At 36.4% G+C, this 23028-nt stretch overlaps 1 protein-coding gene across 3 annotated transcripts in view; it reads right to left on the bottom strand.

The window, feature by feature from the left end:
* LRRC7 (leucine rich repeat containing 7) overlaps window positions 1–23028 on the bottom strand; it is a 317511-nt gene that overhangs the window by 172176 nt on the left and 122307 nt on the right. For all 3 annotated transcript variants that reach the window (XM_088022969.1, XM_028102462.2, XM_088022968.1), the window contains exon 6: window positions 13272–13335. In XM_088022969.1, coding sequence (XP_087879095.1) covers window positions 13272–13335 — 64 coding nt within the window. The remainder of the gene's footprint in view (window positions 1–13271; window positions 13336–23028) is intronic.

A 23028-nucleotide genomic window follows, 5' to 3' on the forward strand; every position in this document is an offset into this window, starting at 1 on the left:
GCAGAAATAGACAAGAGGGAGTACATTAAACTAACTGCGCAGCTAAGAAAACAATCAACAGAGTAAAAAGGCAACCTAAGGAATGAAAATGAATATTCACAAATCACACATCTGATAAAGAATAACTATTCAAAATATAGAAGGCATTCCCAAAACCCAACTGGGAAAAAAGACCCAATTAAAATGTGGGCAGAGAATTTGAATAGACCTTTCTCCAAAGAAGACATATAAATGTCCAGCAAGTATATGAAAAGATGCTCAACATCACTAATCATCAGGGAAAAGCAAATAAAAACCATAAGGAGATCACCTCACATGTATTAGGATAGCCATTATCAAGAAAAAACAAAAAAATCACACATGTTGGTAAGGATATGGAGAAACTAAAACTCTCATGCACTGTTAGTGGGAATGTAAAATGGTGAAGCCACTGTGGAAAACAGTATGGAAGTGCCTTAAAAAATTAAAAATAGAACTGCCATATATATGATCCAGCAGTCCCACTTCTGGGTATATATCAAAAAGAATTGAGATCTCTCAAAGTTTTATTTGCAATCCCATGTTTATTTCAACTCTACTCGTAATAGCCAAAAATGTGGAAATAATGTAAACGTCTATGGAAGGTTAAATGAATAAAGAAAATGTGGTATACTTGGTATAAATATATATAAATGGTATATATTTATATAAATATTAATCGGCCTTAGAAAAAAGAGATTCTGGAATGTGTGACAGTATGGATGAACTTTGAGGACATTATGCCATGTGAAATAAGTCAGCCACAGAAGGACAAATACTATGTGATTGTACTTACATGAGGTATCTAAATTATTCAAGCCCATAGAAGCAGAAAGTAGAATGGTGGTTTCCAGGGGGAAGAATACATGGGGAGCTGCTGTTCACTGGGTGCAAAGCTTCAGTTAGGCAAGACGAAAAAGTTCTAGAGATCTGCTGTACAGCATTGTGCTTATAGTTAATTATAAATATATAGTGAAATATAGTACTGTATACTTAAAAATGTGTTAAGAGAGTAGCTGATGTTATGTGCTTTTTCCCCACAATTAAAACAAAAAAAGAACTGAAAAAATAAATAACCACCTTGCATCTGGTATAGTAGTCTATTGAGAAGTAGAAATTTCATCTTTTAGTTTCTTAGGTCTCAATTCATGAAGTCATTATTAACTCCTATACCTCTCATTCCTGACATCCAATCTGTCAACAAATCTTGTTGCTTCTACCTAGAGGCAGATGTACTTTAAGGTTGATGATGTTCAAACTTTCAGGCCTCTTACTTTCATGAACTCCTTCCCAGATCCTGGAAGGAAGCCTGGCAGTGTGTTCACATGGCTACATTTTGTGCAACTTGCAAAATTAAGATAGTTTTCTTTTTTCAGATTTCAAAAATGGAAACATAATTCACATACCATAAATTTCACCTTTTTAGAATATAAAGTTAAGTGGCTTTTAGTATACTTCCAAAGTTGTGCAACCGTAACAACTATCTAATTCTAGATCATTTTCATCACCTTCCCCCAAAGACCCCATACTCAATCTCGCCATTCTCCCTTTCCTCTAATACCCTGGAAACTACAAATCTATTTTCTGTCACTATGGATTTATCTATTCTGGACATTTCATATAGATGCAATCATATAATACATAGGCTTTTGTTTCTGACTTCTTTCACATACTACACTGTTTTTAAGGTTCATCTATATCAGTCCTTCATGTTTTTTGTTGCCAAATATTCTGTTGTATGAGTAAACTATATCATGTTTATCCATTTTGGATTTTTTCCACTTTTTAGCTATTATGAATATGCTACTATGAATATTCATGTATAAGGTTTTACGTGGACATGTGCTCTAAATTTGGGGGATAGTGTGGTCAAGTGAAGAATGGCTCCCTATAGATGTGCACATCCTAATCCCCAGAGACTGAATATGTTACCTTACATGGAAAAGCAGAATGGAGGTATGATTAATTCAAAGATCTTGAGAGGAAGAGGAGAGGTTATCCTGGGTTATACAAGATTATGCAATATAGTCACAAGTGTCCTTATAAGTGGGGGGCTGGAGGATCAGAGAAGGCAAAAATGGAGATACGATGACAGAAACAGAAGATGATGTGGTGCAAGGTAGGGGCCATAGACTCCAGAAACTGAAAAAAAGAGAGAAAATGGATGCTTCTCTAGAGCTTCCTGAGGGAACACAGCCTTAATGACACCTACAGAGCTTTAAAATAATAAATTTGTGTTGTATTAAGCCACTCAATTTGTCATAATTTGTTACAGTTCAATGATGGGAATTATATGTTGGAACTTGGAAGTAGGTCACTGTCATAATGAATAACTAAAAATGTAGAAGTGGCTTTGGAATTGGGCAGAGGACAGAAACTAGAAAAATTCTGGCTATAAATTTGTGACAGAAAAAGCCTAGATTGCCTTGAACACAGTGTTAGTAGAAGTGAAGAAATCATCAAGATATACAAAGTTCTTAAGACTGTTGCATCAACAGAAATACTGCCAGCATAAGCTGAAAGGGAGAGAGAGGACAAAATGAGAGAAGACCGCAAGACTCCTCAAATTCTAGAGGTAGGAAACAGGTTGTTTAATCTACTTGCCTGCAAACACTTGTGTACCTTCCTGGAAAAAGAAGGATGACTAAGAGGGTGGAACTATAGGCACAGAGCAATAAATCTTGAGCCACAGAGGTTATTCCCAGGCCTTGAAACCTAATGGAGTTTTCCTGTTTGGATTCTGAAATGGTTCTGAGGGTACACTCCTCCTGTACTCCTATTCCCCACCCCTCTCCCTTTCTGTATGGGTATGTCTATATAACTATTATCCCATGTCTATTCCACAATTGTATTTTGGAAGCAGATGAACTGTTTTCTAGTTTCACAGGTCTACAGATGGAGAGGAGCTTTGCTCCAGGATGGACTATACCCGGAACTTTACCCATGCCTAATTTAGATGCTTTAGATGATGAAATTTGGGACTTCCGAGCAGATGAGATTTAGATGAGATTTTGTACTTGAGTCAACGTTGTAATGGATGAGACTTCTGGGGAACTTGGGTTGGGGTGGGTGCATTTTCACGCGGGTCAGACATGAATCTTTGCAAACAGAGGCCAGACCGTGGTAGCCTGAATAATAGACTTCCAATGATGCCCACATCCTGATACCCAGAACCTGTGAATATGTTACCTTACATGGTAAAAGAGAATTTGCTGATATGATTAACTTAAGGCTCTCAAGACAAAGAGATTATCCTGGATTACTTGGGTGGCCCCAATGTAACCACAAAGGTTCTTGTAAGAGCGAGGCAGGCGGGTCAGAGAAGGCAAAGAAAGAAATGTAATAATGGAAGCAGTCAAGAGTAGGAGATGTACCATCTGATACAGAGAATGAAATGATGTGAGAAAAGGGCCACTAGTGAAGGAATGTAGGTGGCCTCTAGAAGCTGGAAAAGGCAAGGCACGGATTCTCCCATGAATCCTGGAAGGAAAAAAGGCATGATGATATGCTAATTTTAAGACATCTGACCTCCAGAACTATAAGATAATAAATTCATATTGTTTTAAGTCTCTAAGGTTTGTGGTCATTTATTAACAACTCAGCAAAAGGAAAGGGATACAGGTTTATGCCTCGTCCTGGAATGCTGACTTAAAAGTAAAACATTTTAACTATAATTTTTATCCTGACTTTCCCTATGTTGCAGTTTCCTTCATGTCATGTAGTGATGGAATGGCCATAGACATTTTGGGGAGCTGGATATAGGGAAGTTGCATTGGAATATAGGCTTGGTGGAATATATTTATATGATTTTCAATCTTGTTTGTATATAGTTAACTTGTTGCTAACCATATAGGGTAGAAAAGACTTCCAGTAATACTCCTGCCCATTGTGCAAACTCCCTTGACCATCATGACATGAAAGTTCAGGGCCAGAAGATATTCTGAACATGAACATTCCCTTTGGTTCCCAACACCAGAAGTATGTTGGTGGAGGAGGAGAAACAGGCTTGAAATGTATGGAACCAGAGGTTTTCCCAAATTTGTTAACAGTCCTAAAACTTTATAAGGCATATCAGTGAAAAATTGTAAAGCTGAAATGAATGTTTCTGAATTATCAGTAATAGAAATCATGCTAAAGATTGGATTACTATTATCTTCATAGAAAATTATATCATAAGATATATGTCATGTGAAGCCTGTCAAAGAGCATGAAGCCAAAGCATAGGGAGAAAAAGAGCATAATAGATGTGTGTTATTATGTTATTTTCCTGGACTTAATGATGTTTATGGCATTTGTTAGCTTTTCAAAGTTGTATTTTATTAACTTCAATTTGTAATTTAAAATTCATAGTTTCTTTTTCCACCTTAAGTAAGCATTTCACTCTTGTAATTAATTATGTATTCCTAATTTTTGTATTACTTATTGAAAGGGTGTCCCCAGTTTACAAATTCAGATTCTACTCTTGGCCATATCTTTCAAATTTACCCAGAAATCAACTCCTTACCACCTCCACTGCTACTACCTCAATCTAGGACACTATTATTTCTTGCCTTTATTATTGCAATAACTTTCTAACTGGTCTCTTTGACTTCACCTTGCCCCACTTTCCACTTATTCTCAACATAGCAGTCAAAGTGATCCTGGTAATGTAATGTAATGTAATGTAATGTAATGTAATGTAATGTAATGTAATGTAATGTAATTCATGTAACATGTAACATGTACTGTAATATAATGCAATGTGATATAATATAACTTAATATGTCAGGCCACAGGTTCTACTTGTTCAAAACCTTCCAAAGGGCTTCCATTTTATTCAGAATAAGATGCAAAATCCTGAACATTTCTTATAGGATTCTATCTATCTACCCTCCCTTCCCCCCACAATTAATTTATCACCTATTCTTCTAACTCATTCTATTCCACCCATTTTAGTCTTCTTTGCTGTTCACATGTCAGTTTTGTTCTCATCTCAGGTGTTTATAATTCCTGTTTCCTCTGTCTAGAACTATCTTCTACCCAGATATTTGCATGGTTCACTCCTTCATCTACTTTAGGTTTTTACTAAAATGCCACCTTCTGAGTGAAGCTTCCCTAGCTACCCTAACAAGTTACACCTTCCATAAACACACAACTCTATCCATCCCTCTTCCTTTATATTTCTCCTTGATGTTTTCATTGTCTTTTAGTTTTGGTTTACTGTAAACCTGAAATCAAATACATTTTTTCTATTAATTCAATTTCAGATCATATGTCCAAATATTACCATTTCAGCACATAAGGGAGGAAGAAGTAAAGTTTAGTTTGATTACTTTAAATACAGTTTTTTGTTATTTTTTTGGGTGATTCATAATCCCTATTCACAACTCAGGAATATACTCTTGGGTTTACTCCATGATTGCATAATACTTCTGTTTTCTTTGTAAAGCCCTGATTATAAATGTATACTCTTACTTAATGTAGTTTACCCCGGTTCAATTAGGGGATATTTCTTTTTTCTTTAATTTCTCTGGTAGAAACTGTTGACAGAAACACCAGGATACTTGACTACATTGAGATATATGCCATTCTTAGAAAAATCTATTTAAGGAAAGGCAAACAGAGCTAACTAATTTCATTCATGTTACCTAGTCATGATATCTCAGTAATGAGAAATGGCAATGAGGGAAACACTGCTTCCTTTGAAAACAGGCAAAGATGACTTATTTTATTGGTAGGGAAGGGAAAGTTTGAAAGCAACAAAATGAGCTTCTTTATTTGCATATATGACATTGGAGTTTGCTTATTAAAGCCCTAGGTCAACAGATGTGGTATTTATAAAAGTGGAGACCCCAATTTGATTCTTTTTTTTTTTTTAAAGATTTATTTATTTATTTTTTGAGAGAGTAAGAATGAGAGAGAGAGAGAGAGAGAGAAAGAGGGTACATGAGAAGGGGGAGGGTTAGAGGGAGAAGCAGGCTCCTTGCTGAGCAGGGAGCCCAATGAGGGACTCGATCCTGGGACTCCAGGATCATGACCTGAGCCGAAGGCAGTCGCTTAACCAACTGAGCCACCCAGGCACCCTCCCAATTTGATTTTTATGATGAAAAGCCTCTACGATTATTTTCAGTCAGAAAATATATTTTAATCGAATGCTTAATCAAGGATTCCTTTCAAATTCCATAGTCAGTGGAAATACAGTTTTATTTACTTATTGATCACAGTGGTAAATTGTGTACTTTAGAGTTTTATAGAGAAACTCACTTGGAAGTTTGTCTTGAAGTGAATTGATGATTCTTTAAAGGATATCTAACTGTAGAATTATTGTTTTTCAGGTAAACTAAAGTATTTCCCCCACCTCTGTTATTGTTTAGTTTGAATTAAAAATTTCCAATTTATATAGGCATGATTCTGATGATGAGAATTGACTGAACTGTTTACTTTAAAATCAAATGATTCATTCATTCACTCAAAAACATTTATCAAGTGCCTGTTGGGGACATGGTGCTCCGCTAAGTGCAGGGAAAACTATCCGGAGGAAGTGATGCCAAAATGGAGTCCACAAAAGTAAACATTTGTTTTATTTTATTTATTTATTATCATTATTTCTTTACATTTGTTTTATTTTTTAAATTTTTTATTGTTATGTTAATCACCATACATTACATTTGTTTTATTTTAAATGTGTAAGCTCTTGCCTCTCAGCAGGGGGCCCACTTTTCTATATCCTAGTTTGTAATTCTGCAGTTAACAACATTTCTATTTTGTGAGGCACTGACAATTGGGTGGACTGGAGAGAGAGACTAGAAAGCTAGAGGAGGAAGATGAGGTGTGCTCCTTCTATTTACTTCCTGGTCGTTTTAGCATCTCAACAGCAACACATCTCTCTGCGGTGACACTAAGCTTCAGCAACAGCAGCAGTCCTCAGTCTGTAGTTTTCCCACACACCTAGAACCAGCCTTATCATGGCCCCTCAGAGACACCAGTACCAGCTTCTTTACAGGCCTGAGTCCCATACACTACCTTCTTCCCTTTGATCTCTACCCTAGGGGCGCTAGCTGCTTCCTACAGTTATCACCTCTGTGATCGCTCAGAGTCCCCTTTCTGTCCTCTCAGTTTTCTAAGACATGAGTAACTGTCCTTTATATTAAATTTCCTTAGGTCGTTTCCACCCCCTGACTGGGCCTTGACTGACACAGAAATTGATATACCTCTAATAATTTAAAAAAATGTTTCATTTCTCAAGTTTCTCTTGATCTATTAATAACCTTCAGCAATGCCTGTGATGTACCTCTACAACCAATGTCCTAAGTAATTCTACAAATGCAGGAAATGGAGGAATTAATAATTAGGATGTCTCAAACGTTTTCCCTAAAAACAGTTATAGGATTGCAAATTGTATTTTACTATTTTGTTCTTTTTTACAAGCTTTATCTGAAAATATAATTGACAAAACTTGATTAGTAGGTATGGCAAATCTATGCTGTAATTACTTATGAAGGAAATTGCTAGATATGCAAATATAGTGCTTGCCTCAGGTATACATGCATCCTAGCTAATTAAAAATGAGCACAACTCGAGCAAACTAGGGAGGTGAAGCCAATGGCAGCTATCCTTTTAGTAGAATGAGTTTAGTTTAATTCTAATCAATTTAAATTACAAGTTAAATCTTTAGTTAAAATACTTGGTTATTTCAAATTTCTATGAAAACACATTTGTATTATTTATATAGCCCAAACACATATTCCATTGTAGGAGCCAAGAGAGGTAGCCCAAAATGTACCCTTTTGGCATACTGATTATTTTGAACCAAAAGTTACTTAGGTGTAAAAACACTCTGACTCCTTTTTGTCTCTGAACCAGGAGCTAAATCTCCCATTCTTCTACCAGGAGGTAGAGCCATTCTTATTATCAGAGATAGGAGACTCAAAGCAAAAAAGCTGTATAAACAAAGCTTGCATTTTTGCTAATTTACTATTTCAGCCTAGCCCAAGTTCTGTTTAGCATTCCTTACTAACTGAAACCCCCAAATATAAGTTTTTTCTTGCCAATTTCATACAGATTTATTGACTTTTTGTCTAAAAAGCATAAAAACTGCCTGCCTTGGTCATTTATTTGGGCCTCAGTTTCTTTACTGGAACTCTGTACACAGTCAATTAAACTTTTTTTTTTCTCCTGTTAATCTGTCTGATGTCAAATTAATTCTTAGACCAGCTGGAAAAATCTTGAAGGCTAGAGTAAAACCTTTCCACCAAAATTCTATACAACTACTGGCATTTCTTCTCAGTGTCTCCATTCTTTTTTTTATCTATTTGAAATTTTTATTTAACCCTACAAATAAAGTGATAAAAAACAATAAAAGTAATTCAGTTTGAATATTAATATTAGAAATTCTTGCCCATGGTGATCTGTAGCCTTACTAAGCATTCAAAATGTTGATTTGCAGAGTGCAGAATATTTTTTAAGCTTTTCTAAGGAGAAGTTTTATGGGATATCAATCCTCTAATAATAGTTCACGGATGGCTGAATTTATGAAATGTTTTTATAAAGACTGCTTGACATACTGTCCCAAATATTAGGTAGTTAGAATGATACTGCTCATTTTCTGATGAATTTGCTAGACTTTAAATATAATCAATCTTTGCACTGTCTTTTAAAAAATTAAATTTTTTATCACATAAAAAATATATATGTATATATATATATATGCATATATATATTGCTCTTTAAATATTTTTGTTCCTCTATTTAGGTGTTTGTTTTTTAAAATTCATGTTGTGTTCTTTAATCCAGAGTGAGTGGCCTATAATTTAGAAATCTTTCTGTCAGTAACTGGTACATTAAATAGTTCAAAGGGTTGACAATACTCTTAAAATGATCTATCATACTTCAAATTCTGGAAAATTAATACTGGATAATTTTAGGTAGAGAGGCAGAAAGACTTCCTTTGAGGAGATGAAATAAGCATCTTTTAAATTTCACTATTTGTTTTTTGGCTATTATTTGATAGTCTTCCTAATTCAGCTGCAGAGAAAGCTTCTAACTCATAATGTCTGTAAAGAATTTATTTGAATTTGATCATCATGCATTAATAGAACAGAATGCACACTATAATTTCAATTTGGTAAACAGAACTATCTCTATAAAAACACATATAACCAGTACGTATTATGTCTCAGTTATAGTGCAATTTCAAATCTCACTTCTCTGACCTCCCTTCACTTGAATAGCAGGAGATCAAGAAATCAGGCCTTTCCTGGGATCCTCCTCCCCAGTTATTCCTTTTAGGAGTGGTTTTGTGGCAGGGAGGGGAGTGGAGAACAGGGAACCTCCCACATAACAAGAGATGCTCCAGTGACCACCATTCTCTCTGTTCTTCTTCGCCACTGCCCACTGTGTCACTCAGAGTGCTGTCAGCTCTTTGTGAGCCATGCCTGCCTGCCTGCATTACGTGGCTGCACCCTGAACCACGCACAGACTACTTGGCAGTCTGCTCTTTGCCTCCTCCGGGCTCAGCTCTTTTCTCTTTCTGGTTTGCAAAGAAGCTTTCTTATTTTGTTTCTTAGAGCTTACTCTTGATGAAGGTTCCCATAGCAGAGTTTTTGGGGGGCTCTGAGTGACACTTTTCTTATTATCTGTCAATACAGGGAAGGGAGAGAGAAGGGAATGAGAGGCTGGGAGCTGGAATCTGGGGCTTGATGAGGGGGATGGACATATGCCCTCACATTGTTTCTGGATCCACGATCCCATCTTCCTCCAGGCTCTGCTGCTCAGTCTGCTTCCTTTTCCAGTATTCTTACTCATGGTGATTTGCTTTCAGGGCCTTCGCTATTTCCACTAACAGTGCAGGATGAATAGGACTCAGTCCATTGGATAGCTCTATATACACATAAAATATATATACCTATCATAGGGCTCCTGGGCCCCATGGCAATCACTGAATCTGTTTTAGTGTCCTTGACCATTCTATGACTTTGGGAAGCTCCTGGTTATTCTGTGACAGTTAGAAGGCTGTCTACCAAGAGTATATAGAGGAGTTTTAAGAATTGATCTTATCCAACGCATCAACCTAATATGTCCCATCTCTAACCTGGCCCCGAATAATACTCATCTGATCTAATTTAAAAAATGATGGTGGCAGGGGGAGAATATACCAAAAACATTGGTAATGGTTATATAAGGGGATGAGATCATGGATGACTTTTACTATAATTTTTACAATTCTTTTAACTTTTTAAATTTAAAAAATGGATATTTGTTAATTTTATATTGACAAAAATAAGCCATGAAAGAAACAACAATAATAAAAAACCTTTGAGAATCCATTATGTTCTCAGAACTTTGCCCAGTATTTTCTGGTGGTTACTGCTGTTAGAAATGTAAAATAATTCTTTCTGTTTAGAATCTTTCATTATAACAAAGGCAAGCTTAAGTAGATCTTTCTACTTCAAACATAATTTAGTATATTTACATTGAGTCTCAAGAAAGCAAACTTCGGTTCTTTTTATTAGACTTTTACAGTGTAAGTTTTTTTTTTGACTTATTATCATCCTCTCTGCATGTCTGTCTCTTTAGAATGTCACACAAAATGAATTCTCTAACAGTAATCTCCTAGGTGTCAGTACCTAGTTACGGAATGGAACTTATCCCCTTTCCTACACATGACGTTGTTTCTAGAGGCCTCTTATCAAAGCAAATTCTCTTATTTTATCATTAAAAGTTGTTACTTTCAGGGAAACAACAGCTAGTCCCACACATATGACTAATAAAAGCCAGACATCTGATTAAAAGTGAATGACAGAAATGTGAAATTCCCTAATTGTACTCCCCAACCCTCCTCCCTGCTGCCAATGCCAAGTAACTCACTATTATCGAATAAGTGGTCCAGGGACAAATGAAAAACTTTTTTTTAGAGAGACTTGCTTTGTGACTAGCATGGAATACTGGGAGTTCAAAAATAAAAAAAATGTTTCTCCTCAATAATGATTTCTTAGATACCATAAAGTATAAGTTAAAATAATATGTTTTTTAAGTTTATTTTTACTATGTCTATTTTCAAAAACATAGAAATATATCCTATTCATATTTTTGGTCCAAATATTTATAGACTTGATTTCCAAAGTCATATACCTGACAGAATCAAAATTCATAGAAACATATATTGAGTGTTTATTATAGATTCTCTTGCATGGAATTTTCCCAAAAAGCCTATGAGACAGATGACTTTTATACCCTTATTTTATTGAAGATAGACAGTGAGCTACAGACCCAAAGATACCCGGCTAGCCAGGGACGGAATTGAGAGTCCAACCGCATTGTCTGAATCCACAGTCCATGTTCTTTCAGCCACTAGACCCAGCTACTGGGCAGATTGTAGCTTTTTAACAACTAAATTTTAAACTCCCAGTATAAAACAGTTTTGCCACGGCTATTCCCTACCCTTATCAACCTATCTACCTACCTTATTAATAAGTATCTACCTTAGAAAAGCCCGAGGTACATTGGATTATGTACTGAGTCGTTTTGCCCCCATATCTGTGTTGAGGCCACCTTGCAAACTGCCCTATAACCAAGTTGAGTGCATCCAAAACAGGGCAAACCTGGTGGTGTGATGAAGCAGGTGGAGGGAGGCTCTGAAGTTTATTTTCACTAGGCCTCTCCCAGTTAACACATCACGTGGACCCTCAGAGCCTGCACATGGGCTATAGGGTCACTACTGGCATTCAGGCTAGTGAGATACCTTCACAACAGAAAAGGAAAGGGGGGGATGGACTGACCAGCCTGATCCTGGAGGGGAGACAGGATAGAGACTAATATAGCTAACAGGTCATGAGAGCTGAGTGGTAGCAATGGGAGCAAGGGGGAGCTGGCCAGTGCTCACCTGAGCCCAAAGAACTGACTATGGTTCAAAACTCCAGATTTAACACAGGGGGCAGGATCAGGTGCAGACATCAGGCCAGAGGCCAGCCTGTCTGCCAGCACACTTCTGAAAACCAGACTGACACCAGGGAGTTCCTTTTCTTCAGAAAGACCTATAGCTTCCTTTGCACATGCCCAAATTCCATGTTATCAAGAGAGGCAGGGGAAGGTGCGAAGATACATGACAGACAGAATTGTTATGCAAGGAAGATGAACACAACCCAAAGGGATCTTGTAACTTCTTAAATCAGACTATACTTTTAATTGCAGAAGACTAAATGTCAGCTTTTACCCTCAAGAAACAGTTGATAGAGGCTGGAATAATGGCCAGATTAGTGTATGGTCAAAGTCCAACAAGTTAATTTCTTCGCACATTCAAGATGAAGTGTGGATTATACCCTGTACACTGGCATTTACTGAGAATCCTTTTTTTCCAGGCCTGGTACATGCTTTATCTCATTTAATTCTCATGCTAGCCCTGTAAAGTAGGAGCCATTAGCATTTCCATCTTAGAGAAACTGAAAAAGAGGCTTAGAGAGGCTAATTTGCCCAAGGTCACATTGTTAGCAACACAGCTGGAAGAGAATAGCTGATTACTTAATTAAATGTTTTAATTTCAAAATAGTGAAAATATGTTTTAGATGAATTGCATTTTTGAAATCTGAAGATGCTCAAGAGGAGACTTCTGAATTAGAAAGAGTCTGCTTATGAAGGACTATCTGCCTTCTAATTTGCATTTGAGATTTTGGTCTTCAGGCAAATTTTAAAGAAAGTTTAAGCCTGAAAGGAGTAGTCAGAATTCTGTCAATTTTGGCAGCAAGATGGAAATATGTGTTCACTAGAAAGAAACTTTCAGTACAATTGTAAATGGAAGGCCTTTAAACCCTCCTATCCTCTAGGCATCCTCAAAGGCAGAAGTCTTCAAGGTGTGAACTTTGAGTTAATGAAGTCTTTAATTCTTGTCCAACGACATAAAAGCTGTGTAAGTTGGTGACCACTTTGAGCTCATTTCCATAAAGTTAACACGGCAACATGTCAAATAAGGGTTAAGTGAGATAATATATATGACACACTGAAGTTGGTGCCTGCTCATAGCTGGTGCTCAAAATCATCAGTTTGCATCTCCTTACCTCCTCCTCTTCTCTCTTTCTCTCCTTTTTAGTGAATCTAATACTATCCAGTTCTCTATGCTTTACTATATAGTCAAACAATCACTTTATTTCCTGGGTTTCATTTTGTTTTTATATTTAGAAATGCAAATGTGCACTTGGATAATTTAATACCTGGGGTTATAGAGACAAAATAAATAATCTCCTGGGCTATATTTATAAAGTTTAGAAAATGCATTCGCTTACCAGCTCACTGAATTCATTATTGCCTAGGTCAAGTCTTTCCAACTGGGCCAGTTTGTGCATTGACCTATAACAGATGGAGAAAAATACTATTGTGAGGCAGTCCATCACACATTGCTCCAAAATACATTCCATTCACCCCCTGTCAGATTTACCTGGCTTTACAGTGCACAGAAATGGGAGTATTTTATAGAGAGGAGTAGACAGCAAATATATAATACATGCAAACTGCCACCTGCTTACCATATTTCCAAAAGCCAATCTATGGTGGAGATACAGAGCTGGCTGCTTAACACAAATCCGGAAACTTGTTAAATATCTATACCAGTAGGAGGTATAGGGTGGGTCCACAACATCTACATTTTTAAGAATCACAGATTTGGGAACCAATGGATGAAGCCAATTCTGAGCAAAGCATTCTAAAACCCCACAATATGGCCATCATTTCATCATCAATCTTGTCATTTTCTATTTCCCTACATGAACTTCTGTTATAGACAGACTGTTGTATTCATTGTCTCCTAAAGATACTGGCTGGGATACAGCTCTGTAAAACAGTAAAACCTTGAGCAAGAGTTGGTGCCAAAGGTAGAGGTATGTTGGCCTGTGCCACATGTAATCAGCACTTTTTAAGCCATTCTTAAATACAGCGTACCATGTAAGAAAAGATAGTGTTTTTCTGAGTTCCAAGGTTTTATCCTCCCACTAACCATAATGCTATCCTTAAGTCCTGACTATACAGAAATTCTGGAGGCATCATTGACTCAAATCTTAGAAATTTTAGTTCCTTTATCTTTAAAATGGCTACAGTAATTATCTCATGTGTTCTTGAACATTAAAATACTATTATAATCCAGGCACTGTCAGGCACTCAGGAATGCAAAAATGTGTATACCCTTTGTTCATTCAGAAACTGTTATTGAAAGATTATGCACCAGACAATCTTTTGGAGCCTGAAGGACAGCAGTGAAGAAAAGGGACAAAAACTCTTACCCGAAGGGACTTCACATTGCACTGGTGGGAGAATTACAATAAATTACAATATAATTAAGTATAAATACTAAAATAATTAAATATAATAAAATAAAATAGAAGGTTATAAGTGCTATGGAGAAAACTTTAGCAGAAGAGGTAGATATGAAGAATGGATATAGGGGGTTTGCAATTTTTAATAGGGAGATCCAGGTAATCCCTTACCAAGAAAATAAAATTTGAGCCAAGACTTAAAGGAAATGAAAGAACATGCTAGTGCATGGACTTTAAAGCAGGAACATGTTGCTTGCTTGAAGACATCCTAGGAGACTGTGTGGCTAAAGCAGAGTGAGGGATGGGGGAGTAAAGAGATGATAATGAGGAGTTAGATAATATGAGGGCTTATAGCCCAATGTTAAGATGTAGGCTTTGATTCTGACTAAGATGGAAGGTCACTTAAAGGTTTTGATCAAGGGTGTGACTGAAGTGACTTATTTTAAAAAGATATCTGTGATTGCAGGCTTGTAAATAGACTGAGAAGAACAAAAGTGGAAGGCAGGAGATCAAATAGAAGGCTAATGGAAGAAGCCAAATGAGAGGTAATGGTGGTTTGGAGCAGGGTGGTGTTAGTGAAGGCTTCTGAACATATTTAAGATTAGAGTCAAATGTTTTGTTGCTGAAATGTCTGTGAGGAGTAAGAGAAAGTAGAGTCAAATATAAATAAAGTATGTTTTGGTCTGAGCAACTACAAGGATGAAGTTGTAATTGATGGATAAGGGAGGCAGGGTGGAACAGGGTTTTGGGTAGATCAGAGATTTGGTTTTAAATGCTCTCTATCCTACCACCACTCCCTCCCCACATACAAAAAAGGTAAATATTAGAGGTGATGGATGTGTTAAGTAACCAGATGGGAGGACTCCTTTCACAATATATGCATACATCAAATAATCACCATATATACTTTGAATACCTTACATTTTATTTGCCCATTATACCGCAATAAAATTGAAGAAAAAAAGATGTTGAATTTGAAATTTCTATTGTAAAGTCAACTACAGTTGTCAAGCAGGGAGTTAGAGTTTAGGGAAGAAGTCCAGGCAAGAGAGATTATTTGAGCATGGTCAGGAAAGAGATAGCATCAGGTCTTGGGAGTCTGAGATCACTAAGGGACTGAGTGTAAATGAGATGAGAATAGGTCTAAGATGACATGAGGATGAGCCAACAAAGAAGACTGAGAAGTAACAAGGGTCAATCAGAGAGAAACCAGAAGAGTGTGAAGACATGGGAATCAAGTAAAGAAAGTGTTTCAAGGTGAAGCAAGTGACAGATTGTGACAAAAACTGCTGATAGATCTGAGAACTGAGCACTTGATTTAACAACATGAAGATCGATAGTCATTCTGGGAAGATCAGTTTTCTATTTTAAGCCTTTGCTAATGACATAAATATATTGATTTCCTATTATCTCTCAGGTATTAGGGTTATTAAGATGAAAGGCATTATTCATATTAACAAGTAGCTAATAATCTTGAGATTTATTACTAAGACAATGGACAGTTTTTTACTGTGTGGAGTAAGTGTTAGAAAATATATGTGTAGGTTTCTAAAGAGCACAGGGAGAGGTACTTTCTCAGTGTTGGGAGTAAAAGGCTCCACTGACGCTTAATTTTGGAGAATTGATCAGGCTATAGAATCAAAGGAGATGGCCTTTTTTGAAGGAAATGTCAAAGGGGTGGGTTGAAAGAGATTATGGCCCATTTCAAGGAACTGCGGGTTAATAAAAACAATAAGAAAAATAGTAAGAAATAAGAAATAATATGTAGGCAATGGCCATATGATAAAGTCATCCATGTCAAGACAGGGAGTCTGAGTTTTAACTTGAAAGCAATGGAAGCCTTTAGGATGTAGATTGGAAAGATGTATCAGATTTGTACTTTAGAAAGCTCACTCTGGTAGCTTGGAATGATGTGAGAAATGGGGAGAGGTTGTGCTAGCAAAGGGGCCAAATAAGACTGTCCTGAAATGCATGTAGTATATAACTGGGGTCAGAAATAAGATAAAGGCAGTATGGATGGCACTGTGGGCAATGAGAGATGCTCTGGTGAAGACATAGCTTGATAATGATGATGACTGACTGGGTGTGGGATGTAAAGGAGATGAAGGAATTTAAAATAGTTTCTGGATTTAGTACCAGTGTGGGAATATTGGGATGGAATTTAAGTGTGTGTGTGTGTGTGTGTGTGTGTGTGTGTCTGAGAGAGAGAGAGAGAGAGAGAGAGAAAGGTGGGGGGGAGAGAGACTAGAGCTCAGGTAAAAGTCTTGACTGGAAATAAAAATTAAAAAATAAATAAGCGATATTTTTGGTCTATTCCACCTGAAAATTATCCCCCTGTTTTAGCTCACATACCATTTGTTTTCTTTTTCATGATTTACTTGATATTTACCACTTGCTTCCTTGAACTGTCAGTTTTTTTCATATGTATATGCCTTCTTTTTCCACTCAGATCTTAAAATATGTTTCAAGATGACCAGAAGGGCCTCTGTGGGACCACCAGTCCAAAGATGGTTTTGAAACTGTGGCCAGCATTGTAAGAAGAACATCTGCCTCACCTCTTGCCAAATCTATACCACTGAATAGGTGCTTCTAGGAAAGGGGATGGTAGTGGCTGGGCCCCATGAAAAGAGAATTAGATTTTCTTCTGAGCCTGGGAATATTGATGAATGGCAAGTTCTTGCAAATTTTGTTCCTAGACTACACAGCCCAACAAGAAAATGATGAGCACTAAAGCCTTGAGAGCCAAGGTGAAGGACCAAGTGGCCAGGTGTGGCAAGCAAATGAAAAATAATCATAGGAGTAGCAGAACCACCTGCATTTGCCTTAACCATGTAGCCTTAGGCAACAAATATTCTAGTGAGAACCACCATGAGCTGAAGATCAGAGGCCTTTCCACAATTTTCTGGATTTATGAATTCTGTAGTTCTCACTGATTCCCAAGGAAAGTATCACATAAGTCTGAGAATAAATTTTTTTCCCAGACTTAGTAGTGGAGAATGAAGACAAAATTAATTTTATTAAATGAAGAAATGGGGATGTCTTATATCTGAGTGTCTTAAAACAAATTTTATTAATTCTAGGATGTATATTTTCTCTACGCTAAATATTAATGACTTCTTAAATCATCCCCTGTGTGTTAGGATTTCCAGGCCCCTAAACACTAGGATTATCTTTATCAATGTTTCTCATCCAAAACAGGGCCAAGTCCAAATCTGGCACCTCTCTTTTTGTAAGTAAAGCTTTATTGGAACACAGCCATGCCCATTTGTTAACATATTATCTATTGCTGTTTTCCACCGCAACAGTGGAATTGAGTAGTTGAGATATAGATCATATGGACCACAGAACCCAAAACATTTCCTATTTCTGAGGGCCAGGTGGCACTCAGAATTGAACACTATTCTCTAGATGAGGGCTGGCTAAGACATTGTATAAAAAAACTATTATTTCTTATGTGTATCAGTGTAGTTTAAGTTTGGTTTCTTTTGTGAAGTGATAGTCTCTATCTCACTGCTAAGCATTTTTCTCTTCCCATGCTAGTCTTAGGCTACTACTTCTGAAACCCTTGGTTCATAAATTCATACCTAGAAACCATATTTTAAATGTATAACCTGGCTTCCTACCATTCCTTTGCCATTCTTCTGAATGGGCAACATTTTTCCTTTTGCTTGTTCTGGTACAACAAAAAAAGGCTTCCCCATGAGGTTTTCTGAACTTTTCCTGAAGCTTATTTAAGTTCTGTTATGCAAAATAGCATTTCTTTTATCTTAATTTATCTCATTTTATTTTTCTGATTTTCATTTCCATCGATGTTTATTACTGTTACCAAAGTTTCCTTCCATCATTACGTTCTTCTGTTTTTGAGTTTCCTACATTTAAATCTTTAAAATTATTATATTCTTACTTCTGCTTTTTGAAGGTATCATTCAATATTAGTTCTTACATTTTTACACCTTTAAAATTGACTGCCTCTACCCACAAGATTTTAGACAGTCCATAACGCAGCCTACTGCTTTTCTTGTTCGTGTGCTAGTTGCTAAACTATAATTGTTCTGTCAAATTGTCCAACAAATGTTCCTTTTAGCTGAATGTATGTTATAGGTTTTAAATTTCATCAGGATATAAACAAGTAAGATGTGAGAAAAATAAAATAGAATCCATGGAATTTGGTGTTTGTGATGTTCTTTGTGAGTACTCATTCATTCACTTTAGTTTGTGCTTCCTACAGCAGGACCATGTGGACACAGGAGTTACCAAGATTTCTGTGGAGTTACAAAGATTTCTGGGATGCAGGGTTTCTCAACTTGGCACTGTTAACATTTTGGACAGGTAAATTATTTGATATTGGGCCTACTGTGTGCACTATAGAGTGTTTAGCACATCCTACGCAGTCTCTACTCCATAAAGACTTATTTTCTAAATGGGGATGACCTTTAAAAGAATAATTAGTTCACAGGGTGATAAGTGCCAAAGCAAAAATATGTATAGATTGCCATAGGAGCTCAGAGGAAGGAACATCTAACAGTTTAGTATTTAGAGAAAACTTTAAGAAGAGGTGACATTTCATCTGGGTTTTGGAGAACTTTGCTATATGAATCATATCTATTTACCTATGTGAAAAGAAACAATGAAAATACTAAAAGAGCACATCTAAAGGTGAGGTTCTGAGATTGTAGCTTAAATCCACAATATTAACATGTATCCTTGAAGGATATAAAAGATTTTAGTCCACAGAAACTCTAAAAATTCCCATTGCAATTTGTTGCAGGAAACCCTATTGCCCTATCCTCCTGGCTGGACAAGATTTCTAGGATGCAGCTATCTTGTGCACCGAGGGATGGTTAGCAGCATATCAGCAGCACTCTCTGCAGTTTTCACGACCAACATATTTCCACACATTGTCAAATGTTCCCTGGCTGGCAATGCAGGGTGAGGCTGGGGGGTGGGAATCATCTCTAGGTGAGATCTGCCATGCTTATGTTCAGGCCTTTATCTCCTCTCCCTACTGATTAGTGGGAGGGTGAGCATCTTTCATTTGTTTACCTCCTTACTCTACCAGTGGCTTCCCACGTGGGCTGTCCTTATGCAATTCACACCAGCCTGCTTGAGGGATGCACTCATTTGACTATGCTCCTTCCTTACCATAAGCACCTGTGGGTCAGGGGGCCTATCTCTCCATCGCCACAGGGGAATCCAGCTGGTGTGATTTCCCCTTACATAATGGCTGGCCTTGAAGACATGATCACTACCATAGGTGAGAGAGCAAATGTTAGGACTTGGTCACAAGTTTGGGCCACATTCTCTACCTGTAATGCTGACAATTTGATCTTATCTGCCTGAATCAGATATCTTGCTGATTATTTAGATTCATTTATAAGTTCACCTAGTAATTTAAAGGTGCAAGTTCCAATGTAACTGGTTGTATTAAATAATGTTAACAAGCTATGGTCATATTATATAAATAAAAATTATAGAAATGTTTAAATTTCTATGATTGTTATTTTTATCATTGCTGTTTCTCTTGACTGTAATGTTCTTCCCCTAAATCTTCCAAAAGCTCGTTGATTTTCTTCAACTCTGCTGATTTGTTTTCTCCTCACAATAGTCCATTCTCCGTTACCCAAAATAAAATCTCTTTTGCACCTTCACCTTCTATGTTATTTTTCTGTTTCATTTTATTCTTAACACTTACCACTGAAAATAATTATTTAATTACTTTATTTATTTTATTTAATTAAATATTTAATACTGAAAATTAAAATCTTTTTTGTTTGCTTACTAATTATTTTTACCCTGCTAGATTAAAACTCCATGAAAGCAAGTAACTTGTCAGTCTTATTCACAGCATAAATAGCTTTTCAATCAGTGTTGTTTAATGAAGACATTCACCCATGCATGAATGAATGTTTCTTTATCAGCAAGAGGTTTGAATTCTAGAATATTTACAAAGACAAACCGCTCAATTTTTATCAGGTACCTACAATTAATTAACAGTTGCCAAGGAAGCAGCTACAATTAATTAACAGTTGCCAAGGAGATATCCTGATAGGTCTGTTTCAATAAATACTGTAATGAACATACATTAGCTCATTTATTATGAACTATACATGATGATAAAAAGAGATAAAGCTGACATTCACTAGTCTCTGGATATCTAAATCTTGTGTTATGTTGACCTAAGGACATTTTTAATAATAAGTTTTTTTTGAAATTCAAATAATAAAAAATATTCTGTGAAATGTTTAGGTAAGTTTTTTGCACTATTCAATATCTGAAACCTAACAACAAAACTGTGAATGTGGAGTACTTGAGGGCATGGACTCTGGATTCAGACTACCTGGATTCTGAATCCTGATTCTACCACTCACTAGTTGTTTGATTTTGAACAAATTAAAGCACATCTTTGCACCTCAGTTCTCTCATCTGTAAGTGGAATGATAATAAGAATCCCTACTTCATAGAGTTGTGATGATTAAAATAGCTAATGTACGAAAAGCACATAGACAGTGCCTGATAAGTGGTAAATGCTCTATATAAGAGTTAGCTATTAAAATAGGGAAGGCTTTCAGAGTTGGAAATAACTTAAGAGATTTTCTAGGTCAGAGTTTTCTAAAGTTTTCTTAAGGATTTATAAATGTTGCATGATTTTAAAAAATTTTCAGATGGCCAGTACATTTTGGCAAAGCTTGCTAAAAATGTAAAATGGAGTATATCTTGAAATCTGGGATTGTGATACCTCCAGGATTTTTTATAATTCCAGTAAAATTAATGGACAGTGTTATATTAGTTTCAGGTGTACAACATAGTGATTCAACAATTCTGTACATTACTCTGTGCTCATCGAAAGTGTGCTCTTAATCCCCCTTCCCTATTTCACCCATCCCCCTTTCCTCTGGTAACCACTGGTTTGTTCTGTACATTTAAGAATCTGTTTTGTTTGCCTCTTTTTTTTTCTTTATTTCTTGAATTCTACATACAAGTGAAATCCTATGGTATTTGTCTTTCTCTGACTGATTTATTTCACTGATACCTCCAGTCCTGTTCTTCCTTTTTAAGATCATTTTGGCTATTTGAGGTCTTTTGTGGTTCCATACAAATTTTAAGATCATTTGTTCCAGTTCTGTGAAAAATCTTATTGGTATTCTGATAGGGATTACATTAAATCTGTAGATTACTTTGGGTAGTATGGACATTTTAACAACATTTTTTCTCCCAATCCATTAGCATGGACTATCATTCCATTTGTTTATGTCATCTTTAATTTATTTCATCAATGTTTTTATAGTTTTCAGTGTACAGATTGTTCACTTCCTTGGTTAAGTTTATTTCCAGGTATTTTATTATTTTGGTGCAATTGTAAATGGGATTGTTTTCTTAATTTCTCTCTCTGCCTCTTCATTACAGTGTATAGAAATGCAACAGATTTCTGTATATTGTTTTTGTATCCTGTGACTTTCCTGAAATCATTTATCAATTCTAGTATTTTTTCAGAGACTTTAGGGCTTCTTATATATTATATAATGTAATCTGCAAATAGTGGAAGTTTTACATCTTATTGGCAGTACTTTTCAAGTGAAATGTACAAAGGTTCACTGTGATTCCCTAACAGATGCAACTAATTTAGACTTCTTCCTGTTATGTGACCAAGGGGCATTTATTTTTTTCTTTCCTACAGACTAGGAGCACACTTTGAAAAACTTCTTTTTGCAGATGATGAAATTGAATTCTTGTCCATGAAAACACAGGCCTAGGCATATTTAAATAACATATTTGAATATTTAAATGTGATCAGATCATCCTTATTTGTCTGCTTGAAATTTTGACCTGTTAGGCTCTGTACCTCAGCTCCCAATATTCACTTTAGGCTCGCCTTCCATTTATGACTATTTCGGATATAGTTCTCTGGCCTGACTTACATATTTCCCTTAAAGACCATGCTGTTTCTTGCCATTTGACCTTATGCCCCACAACCTCAGTAAAGGGAAATATTCACTTCTTACTAGAGGAGAACTGTTGACTTGTTTAAGGTCCCATAGACGGTTAGTAAAAAGGCTGACTAAGAATGATAAGAGTAATTCTTTACCCGGCACTAGCCAGCCATCTATATCTGGCCTGAAATGTTTAGATTGATTGTTGTTTAAATATGAATGTTTATATGAAAAGCATGTGCTCTACAGCTCACCATAGTCTATGCCAGGGGCCAGCAAACTTTTTTATTAATTTTTTTATTGTTATGTTAATCACCATATATTACATCATTTGTTTTTGATGTAGTGTTCCATGATTCATTGTTTGTTCATAACACCCAGTGCTCCATGCAGAATGTGCCCTCTTTAATACCCATCACCAGGCTAACCCATCCCCCTACCCTCCTCCCCTCTAGAACCCTCAGTATGTTTTTCAGAGTCCATCGTCTCTCATGGTTCGTCTCCCCCTCTGATTTACTCTTACTGACTTCATTCTTCCTCTCCTGTTATCTTCTTCTTTTTCTTTTTCCTTAAAATATGTTGCGTTATTTGTTTCAGAAGTACAGATCTGTGATTCAACAGTCTTGCACAATTCACAGCGCTCACTGTAGCACATACCCTCCCCAATGTCTAACACCCAGCCACCCCATCCCTCCCACCCCCAACCACTCCAGTAACACTCAGTTTGTTCCTGAGATTAAAAATTCCTCATATCAGTGAGGTCATATGATACATGTCTTTCTCTGACTGACTTATTTCACTGAGCA

This window comes from Eumetopias jubatus, unplaced genomic scaffold (genome assembly GCF_037043125.1).
Source record: "Eumetopias jubatus isolate StellerSeaLion01/CBP00866 unplaced genomic scaffold, mEumJub1_p1.0 scaffold_4, whole genome shotgun sequence".
Taxonomy (NCBI): Eukaryota; Metazoa; Chordata; class Mammalia; order Carnivora; family Otariidae; genus Eumetopias; species Eumetopias jubatus.